The 9821-nt window shown below is 35.5% G+C and overlaps 2 protein-coding genes across 5 annotated transcripts in view; one reads left to right on the top strand and one right to left on the bottom strand.

Annotated features, from left to right (window-relative positions):
* The window catches only part of LOC103466488 (mucin-2-like), a 20009-nt gene extending 13259 nt beyond the window's left edge, over window positions 1-6750 (top strand). Inside the window, exons 25-42 of the mRNA XM_008412083.2 lie at window positions 52-289; window positions 429-603; window positions 1035-1282; window positions 1438-1621; window positions 1703-1883; window positions 1992-2173; window positions 2301-2370; window positions 2932-3032; window positions 3771-3802; window positions 3887-4064; window positions 4155-4259; window positions 4358-4398; window positions 4617-4736; window positions 5673-5771; window positions 5859-5987; window positions 6077-6116; window positions 6210-6327; window positions 6438-6750. Coding sequence (XP_008410305.2) covers window positions 52-289; window positions 429-603; window positions 1035-1282; window positions 1438-1621; window positions 1703-1883; window positions 1992-2173; window positions 2301-2370; window positions 2932-3032; window positions 3771-3802; window positions 3887-4064; window positions 4155-4259; window positions 4358-4398; window positions 4617-4736; window positions 5673-5771; window positions 5859-5987; window positions 6077-6116; window positions 6210-6327; window positions 6438-6648 — 2452 coding nt within the window. The 3' untranslated portion in view covers window positions 6649-6750. The remainder of the gene's footprint in view (window positions 1-51; window positions 290-428; window positions 604-1034; window positions 1283-1437; window positions 1622-1702; window positions 1884-1991; window positions 2174-2300; window positions 2371-2931; window positions 3033-3770; window positions 3803-3886; window positions 4065-4154; window positions 4260-4357; window positions 4399-4616; window positions 4737-5672; window positions 5772-5858; window positions 5988-6076; window positions 6117-6209; window positions 6328-6437) is intronic.
* The window catches only part of saal1 (serum amyloid A-like 1), a 128036-nt gene that overhangs the window by 50238 nt on the left and 67977 nt on the right, over window positions 1-9821 (bottom strand). The gene's annotated exons all lie outside the window — the stretch shown is intronic.

The following is a 9821-nucleotide window of genomic DNA, read 5'->3' as shown; positions in this document are numbered from 1 at the left end:
AACTGGAACCACAGAATCCACAACACCATCAACTAAGTCTACAACTGTAACATATCCTACTACAACCACAACTCCCATCACAGAATCCACAACACCAACACAATCTACTACTACAACTGAAACACCAACTACCAGTATAGAATCCACAACACCCTCAACTAAATCTACAAGCAAAACACCCGCTACTACCACAACCTTTACAACAGCTTCCGAATCAACAACCGTGGAAATTACTACAACTGAATCAGCCCTAACCCGTTCTACAGGTTGTCCTAAATGGAATAAAATGGTAATCAAGCTAATTTTTAAACTACTAAATCTTCTTCTTTTTAAATATTTTATTTTACTTTATGTTAGATTTCATGTTTCTACAACTCTGTAGTAGTTGTATCAACCTATTCCTGATTATCCTCTTTTCTTTATTACAGCAAAATGAGACCTTTTATTTTTGCAACTGCACCATGGCCAAATGTATTGGAAGTAATACTCTTCAAATAGTGCCCTATGAATGTCCACCCATCAAAAACATAACTTGTTCCAATGGAAGAAGTCCTGTTCTGGTATATGATGAATATCAATGCTGCCAACATTATCAATGTGACTGTAAGTTATTTGGTTAAAATCCTTAAGAAATAGACCAAAAACTAAATATTTTGACCACTCAAAAAAGAAACAATACAACAATATATTATAATGATTAATTGTATGAATCGTAACAGTGATTAGCACAAATAGTGTTGCAAATTGGTTGAAAGAAGCCATTAGCTCATTCAAGCACAACTTCATAGTTTTTTTTTCGCAAAGGGATTCTCCCATGCAGCTCAAATAGCTTTTTGCTAATGTGTCATTTCTAGACTCTTTAGGAAAACTGTGGATTGTATTCTTTCTTTTTACAATTGGTGTGAGCTATATTTGTGGCATACAGCCTACTTAATCTTATGCAAGTGGTCATAATATAGTGGCTGATCAATACATTCAGTCAAATGCTTCTGTTTTAACCAGAATAAATATTTTATTGCTTGTCATCACTCCAGGTGAGTGCAAAGGGTGGGGAGATCATCATTACAGCACATTTGATGGACTATCCTACAAATACCATGGAAACTGTTCCTATTATTTGATGAAAGAAATTGCAACAAGGGATGACTTGGAAATTTACATTGATAACATGCATTGTGATCCTTTGGAAGATCCTTCATGTCCTCAGTCTTTAAATGTAAACTATGGAGCAGAACATATCAAACTGTCCTATTTTATTCTCAATGGACAACCAGATTTGAAGGTAATACAAGATGATCCCCTTCTGAATATAATACTTTTATACTGATTACAAAAGACAAACAGATGTCTTGACCAATATACAATGTACCTGCATGTGGGATCAAATGTCTGTTTTAGCCTTTTTTTGATATCTGAATTGTTGTGATTAATTTGCAGGCATTTACAAATGACGTGAGTCAAAAGCTCCCTTATTGGAAACAAGGTGTTAAAGTGATGAGCACTGGCACTAATTTAGTTTTAGAGATCCTTCGTCTAAATGTGGTTGTTAAATTTGGAAGAACTGGATTTAGTATCAACCTTCCATACAAGTACTTTGGAGGAAACACACAGGGTCATTGTGGTAAGAACTCCCTCTCAGGAGAACATCTGTGTTTATCTTCTGGTTTGAATGTAGATAATGACACTTCAAAATCTGTGATAGGAACTTGCACCAACAGTCAAGCTGATGACTGCTGGCTGCCTGGAGGAACAGTATCAGAAGGTTGCACTAAAATTGCTGATGGCTGGCTTCTAGAGAAAGATAAAGGCTGCAAGCCTGGAGGAGAACCGCCTTCAAAACCTCCATGCAGTGCAAGTTCTGTATGTGAACTCCTTAAGAGCAGGTAATTTGCGACTTTGTTCTGTATTTTTTTATTATTGTAAATTAGTTTGGAAGCTTTTAAAATTATTATTTTTTCTTATGATTATTGTTCTTTTTCTTTTTCCACCAGCGTCTTTGCTGAATGCCATTCCCGGATCTCTCCAGATAATTACTACAAAGGATGTGTTTCTGATAGCTGCCTTGTTCACAACGGAGCGAATGCAGTGGAATGCTCAAGTTTAGCGAGTTATGCTGCTGCCTGCTCTGACGTTGGAGTTTGTATTCACTGGAGGAACCACACTGATCTATGTGGTACAATATTTATTTTTGTCCAAGTGGAAATCTTGAAACCAAAATTAAGTTTTTCAAATCTAAATTTTAATTTGTGCTCACAGTTTGATTAAGTAAAACCAACTAAATTGTTGTTCTTTACCAACAGCCAGTGACTGCCCATCAGGCAAAATTTATAAACCTTGTGGACCTGCATATCAACCAACTTGTGAGGATAGGTGAGTTATAAAAAAATATTTAACATATGAAGGTATTTACTCATATTATTATGGCAGGTACTGGATATTTTTAGTGTAAACAAAAGGAAATTGAAAAAAAAAAATGAAAGCAACCCTGATAATTCCTTATCCTTTTGAATCAAACTAAGTTTATCAGGTGATGCTCATTAAAAATCTAGATGCATCAGGTGGGAATCCATCACCTGGCCATATAGACACACACAGCAAAGAATAACCATGAACAAACAATTTATGGGCAATTCAGAGAGAAAATAAATATCTAAAACACTTCTAGACTGTGGAGTATGGAGTGGAAAGTTTAGCTTTTTTTTAGTCTACAAAGCAGAAGTATTAAAATCTTGTTTTCAAGGGCCAGCGTACTGCAACTTTTAGATTTGTCTCATCTTCAACATACCTGAAAGTGAAACCCATAACTGCAGCATAAATAGCAATATAACTAATAAGCCCAGTGACAGCAATATTAACAGCAAAAAACCACAAACCACTAAAGGAGCAATTAAGATGTAATAAGGAATAATGATCTTTTTGTTATTCTTGCAGTCCTAGTGATCCAGGTATGGACTTCACTACAGAGGGCTGCTTTTGTCCTGCAGGGATGAAACTGTTCAGCAGAGAATCAAAAATATGTGTTAAAAATTGTGGTAAGTATGTAATCACAATTCTGAGGGTATGTTTTATTCTTAAAATTCAAGATTGAATCATTGGTTCCTTCTGTTTGCTTTCCTAGCTGCCTGACTGTGGTCTTATACATTCTGGTGATATTTATGAGTGTGCTATCCAAAATAATTTGCAGTTTTTACAACTACTGTTTCCATAAATATCGAAATACCAAATCCATATCTTTTAGTTCTTAATGAGAGAAAAATAATGTCCACGACACATCAAAACATTTGTCAACAAAGGAGAAGTGCACATTTTGTGACAAAAATAAGCGTAGCTCCAAAGCTGCAAAATGTAACTGAGCCAAGTTTGCCTTTAAATGAACATCAAAGTGTTTTGTCTAGAATATAACCAACACATCCAAAACTTTCCCACTCTGTCTACAAATATCTAATATACAGTTTGCTTGCAGCATATTTTTAATTATTTGTCCAGAAGGGTACATTTTGGAAATTTTCTCTCTTTGACACATCATTCAATCAATTTATTTATAAAGGGCCCCTCATACTAAAAGCAGCTCAAAATAACTTATAACATCTTACAAGTATTCACAAAAAAACAGTTGGAATTGTCTTTTTCATAACTTTTATTAGGTGTGTAATACTTGGGGAATTGAAAAGTATCTTAATCCAAATCACAAATAAAAGTGATTAATTTCAACATTAGCAATTCGAGAGAGCAGAGACTCACATAATTATGTTTACACTATGTTTTAACAGGCTGTCTTGATCCTAATGGGATGCCCCGTGAGGTGAGCCAAACCTGATTTTCATGTAAAGTCCTCTACTTCTTCCCTTAGGGGTATTAAAGTCAACACTTTGATTTCTTTTTTTAGTTCAATGAGACATTTGAATACCAATGTCAGAACTGTGTGTGTGATGAGTCCACCAAAACTGTGATCTGCAAGCCTAAGAAGTGCCCACACAGAACTTTACCAAGATGCATGGGTCCAGATTATGTCCTTGTCAATAAAACTGATCCATCAAATCCCTGCTGCGTTGTCCACGTTTGCCGTAAGACACAGCAATAATGCTGATTACTGTTTGCTGCTCGTTAGTGTTTAAATTAGTAATAAACTGAGTTTTCCTTCTTTGTGTAAACAGAATGTCAGATCCACACTTGTCCGGACATCAACATGAACTGTGATGTTGGATTCAAGCCAAACATCAGTGTTCCAGAGGGAAAATGCTGTCCAGAACTTAGATGTGGTGAGCCTATCAAATCAATTTGAACCTGCATAATGCCAAATGGATAAAGAATCACTTTTAAGAGACCGTTTAATATAATTGTTCATTTCCTTTCCTAGTACCTAAAAGAGTCTGTGTGCTAAATGATGTTGAATACTGGGTAAGTGGCAAATGTGTAAGGAGTTATTTTTAACCCTTTTAATCCTACCACTATAAAGGTTCGCATGAGATTACTTTTTAATTTTTGGATTATTTGGAGCATTTCAATAACCAATACATCAATGCAATCCTTATGTCCAGATCTTTCACAATTTATATGTTATTAATATATACGTTTTAAATTTGTGGTATAACAATGAATTTATGTGGATTTGTCAGCCTGGTTCTTCAGCTCCTGGCCAGAAATGTGAGAACTGCTTCTGTTCCTCAAACTCTTCATCTGGTGGTCTGATGGAAATAAAGTGTGAGAAGCAGCAGTGTGAAGAAACATGCAGAAAGGTGAGGAAGACAATGTAATGTGTATGGGAATACGGTCACTCTGGTGGGAGAAAGTGTTGATATGAAGTTGAGGTACTACAAATATAAATGAGATTTAGGCATAATCTGAGATATCTACATGTAAATGTCCACTAATATACTCTGCACCAGTAAACATATTAACACTGTTAAAGAAATGCCATCTAGTGCTAAAGGAAACTGGATTCAAAATGCATAATACTACATGGATTTTAATGCTTATTTACAAAAGTTAAAACTCACTGCTTTGTTGTGGAAATCAGACAAGCTAAACATACAGAAAAATACAATTAATTGAACAGTTTTCAGCATTTTTTAATAATGTCTCAATTTTCAGTGTGGTGGGCCAATTTTTATTGTTCAGTTGTAATGTTTGCTGTTGTCAGAAAACGATAAAATTAATATTTAACAGTTTCTTAATTAGAGCTTAGAAAAACTATGTTTTGCCAGTGGTTCAACCCTTCACAGCAGTTATAGTGGGGAGACATAATTGCCATGTCTGGTTTATTTCTAAGCATGTTTAGGTGTTGCAATTTCCCCAAGAAGGCCAAGACATAAATCAGAATAAAAATCTTTGGCAAGATTCAAATATTGAGGAAGATTGGCAGAAATTTCAGTTTCCCCATATCATAGAAAACTTACAAAAAATATTTTCCATTGAAGGTTGTTACAGAAAGTAGTGACTCTGACTTCACACTTTCTGGATTTTGTTTGTAAAGGTTTAGGAAATGATGTAATTTCTGTTCAATTGTGTACAAGTTTGTCTTTGTCTACTGGAGAGAAGATCCAAATCAAAAACTTTGTAAATGGGGACATTGCTTGGAAAAATGTTAAAAGGGACAAGAGGTGTGAATAAATTTACAAGCAACTGTATTTTAATCTGACCTTCGATTTAATTGAATTTGCTTTTTATTTCAGGGATTCAAATATGTAAAAACCAACTCAGATGATTGCTGTGGGACGTGTGTGCAGACACACTGTGTGTTCAGTGTTAATGGCACTGAGACACTCTTAAAGGTAAACTGAAACATCTCTGTTCATTTGTATTAATTTCAATAAGTCTAAAACACCCAAGTGTGATGTTATCTGGGCGGTAATTTCCAGGAAGGAGAAACCTGGTCACCACCAGAAAATAAGTGTGAAAGTAAGACTTGTGTTAAGAATGGTGAGACTTTTACAGTCACCAACAAACACATCATTTGCCCAGCATTCCAAGAGAGCAACTGCGAGAATGTAAGTGCCTGGTTTAATGCATAAACCCACACTGGATCATATACAAAGAAAAATTCAAACTTTTTGTTGTTTTTTTGTTTTCTATTCAGGACACAATTCAGACTGCAGCAAATGGTTGCTGCAAAATCTGTGAGTATGATTATTATTTTCTTTTCTTTAGAGTCAAAGACACCGAAACAAGCATAAAAACTGACATTTTTCTTTCCTCTAACATTTTAAAAGGTGTGGAAAAAGAGAAGGCCTGCAGACTGGTTAACCAGATCACTCCTATCAACCACAATGGCTGTCAGTCTGAGTTGAATATGCCGTCATGTGAAGGATCATGCGACACTTTCACCAAGTAAGTATGACATTACTTTTAGTTTTGTCTTCCTCTGGAAAGTCATCAAACCATTTATTAAGCAGTTGTGAAGTACTGAATGTGCTGATTTCTATCCATGTTCTTTTCAGGTACTCTGAAGCAGCAGCTGCTATGGAGCATTCCTGCTCCTGCTGTAAGGAGAGACGCACCAGCAACCGCACTGTTACCCTGGCGTGTGAAGCTGGTGCGGACGTCCAGTTCACTTATGTGCATGTGGAGGAGTGCGGCTGTGGTCACACAGAGTGCACCACACCTGCTGCACTGCATGTTCGCAGAAAGCGACGCTTCACACTGCAGTGACACAATCCTCTGTCCTCACATGTGAGATAATCATTTAATTAATCACTAAATCTCTAATAAGGTGCAACATGCTTTATGGAGTTCATATATCAGTTGATTGAATAAAAGAATGCATCTAAGTTTCAGTCTCCTGTGTTTAGTTATTTTGTTTGAGGCAGTCAAACAAAATTTGACTGCCTCAAACTTGCTTCTACTGCCTCAAGTAGAAGCAAGTATTCTCTACTTGCTTCTAATGAAATGTTTGAATATTTAAAATTTCAGAATAACTTCTGTTTGTAACCCGTAATTAGTCAATTAGTCAGACTTGTATTTTTGCGGGCCCACTTCCTGTCTTGCCCCAAACTCTTCAACTTATTTAAAGCCCCGCCTCCAGCGCAGTTGGAATACCACCTGTTTCACTGTGATTGTGGCTGGCTGTTGGCGTCTTGGTGATCATCTCCCCTTGGCAAATTCACCCAAATCTCTGAAACAACTGATTTGAACTATTGAACTGTTGGCGGTTGTTACCTGGGCGTCACTGGGATTCACAGCTGATTGCAGTCTAGCACTCTCTGCTCAAAGGTCGTTTTTTTTTTTTTTTGATGGATCAGATCCTCAGATCCTCTTCTGAGCAAAGGATGGCGAGCTAAGGACAAGAACTTCAATCTTTTGAATTGATTTATTTTGAATTAATTTGACCCTCATTGTGTATTTGTAATTGTTTGTTGTTTTTTCCCCCAATCACCAATACAAAAACACCAAAACTAAAACAGTGATTGTGTCTTCATTCACACCTCAGGCTCCTTCAAGAACCATCTTCTGATGCTGCTTTTGTAGCCGCATTTAGCTGCGTAGCCCATAATTGTTACATGTTGTTTTGTGGTAGTTGAACAATAAAAAATATCTTTCTGTATATAAATCATTGACCCTTTACATCTCTGCAAGGGTCAATGTGCTAGATAATGATTGGATATAAAACATATATAAGAGATAAACTTTGGCCAATCTGACCTTTCATTCTGTCATCAAATTTAATTAATTCTGAAGGGTCTGACCTCTTTACCCATTTATATACACTAGGAATCCTAATTGCCCATAAAGACCAATTCATGACAAACAAGATTTTCTTTGTTTCTCTTCCAAAATAAAACTTCAAGAGATCAGGGTGTAAGTGTGAAAAGATTATGTAAGGAGAGATGCGATAGAAACTGCAATAGAAACTGCACTATTACTCTGGAATATGAAAATGCAGCATCGTCAAATGCAGATTTATCTCCAAGAATCATTTAATTAATCATTAAACTCTCACAAAATAACTAATATTGTGGAGTTCATTTATCAGTTGTTTGAATAAAAAGATGCAAGTGAAATCAAGTCTGTCTTTTATTATCTTGCTTTGGCTAGTTATTTCACAGTTATTACTTACTTTTCTTATTTATTAGAAAAGGTACAATTCATTGTTTCTAGACATTAATTACCATAATTGCTGCACAATCAATCAATCAAATTTTATTTGTATAGCACATTTCAGCTGCAAGGCATTTCAAAGTGCTTTACATCATTAAACACAAAAACACAGTCATGCAACATTGAATAAACAATCAAACATAAAATTTCCCACCGAGTCAAAGTTCTGCCCTTCAAATCGGCAGAGAAAAAAAAATGGGGGGGACTCCAGCCTGCACCCCTTTTCAAACAACGGGGGGACTCCAACCTGCACCCCTTTTCAACAATGGGGGGACTCCAACCCACACCCCTTTTCAACAATGGGGGTACTCCAACCTGCACCCCTTTTCAACAATGGGGCGGACTCCAATCTGCACCCTTTTTCAACAGGGGAGACTCCAACCCATACCCCTTTTCAACAATGGGGGGGGACTCCAACCCGCACCCTTCTCAACAATGGGGGAGATTCCAACCTGCACCCTTTTCCAATGGGGGGGGACTTCAACCCGGACCCCTTTTCAACAAGGGGGGGACTCAAACCCGCACCCCTTTTCTCCCTAGCGCTTGAACCCTCGTTGGGATTCAAATTCCAATTGTTTAAGTTCCATAAGCAACTCTAAACAGGTGAGTTTTAAGTTGAGATTTAAAGGCACCCAGTGTTTCAGCTGTTTCACAATTTTCTGGAAGTTTGTTCCAAATTTGTGGTGCATATTTAGAAATGGTATTAGATACTTAGCAACCCTGAACAGGAGCACCTAGTTTACATACTTTAGAACATTAGATTAGTTTTCTCTCCTCTTTTCTCTTTCCTTTGGTTTGTTATTGTTTGTATTTCCTTTTAACTCATGTAAAGCACTTTGAATTGCCTTGTTGCTGAAAATGTGCTATATAAATAAAATTACCTTACCTTACCTTACCATAGAAGCTGAATGCTGCTTCTCCTCATTTGGTTCCTGTCCCATAAATATGTTACGTCCACCAAGGAATGTGAATATTATTGAACATTTTTACAAGGGCCGTCTCCGTGCTTATGGAGAGCCGTTTTAGCCAAAATTAAATAAATAAATAAATAAATAAATAAATGGGTGAAATAAATCAAAAAATGAAGAAAATGAATGAAATAAATAAAAAAATTGTTAAATAAATAACTTAGCTTTTTCATTAACCCAATTTTTCATTTATTTATTTTTCATATTATCAATTTCTCAATTTCCCTTATTTCATTTATCTATTTTTCATTAAACCATTTTTAATTTAGCTTTTTCATTAACCCAATTTTTCATTTATTTACTTTTCATATCAATTTCTCAATTTCTCTTTTTCATTTACTATTTTTCATTTATCCCTTTACCCATTTTTCATTAATCTATTTTTCATTTAACCACTTTTCAATTTCCCTATTTCATTAACCCAATTTTTTCATTTATTTATTTTTCAGATTATCAATTTCTCCTTTTCATTTATCTATTTTTCATTTGTCCATTTTTCATTTATCCCTTTATCTATTTACCCATTTTTTTATTTAACAATTTTTCCATTTCCTTTTTCCATTAACCTGATTTTCTATTTCCCAGTTTCATTAATCAATTTCTCATATATCCTTTTTTATTTACCCATTTTTCTTTTATCTATTTTTCATTTAACATCTGTTTGAAAATAGTTACTTTTCCCATTTTCCAATTTCCCTTATTCATTTAGTATTTCCTTATTTTCTTATTTATCACATTCTATTTCCCCGCAAAACTTGG

Source organism: Poecilia reticulata, linkage group LG6 (assembly GCF_000633615.1).
Source record: "Poecilia reticulata strain Guanapo linkage group LG6, Guppy_female_1.0+MT, whole genome shotgun sequence".
Taxonomy (NCBI): Eukaryota; Metazoa; Chordata; class Actinopteri; order Cyprinodontiformes; family Poeciliidae; genus Poecilia; species Poecilia reticulata.
This window is presented reverse-complemented; position numbering and strand designations above follow the sequence as displayed.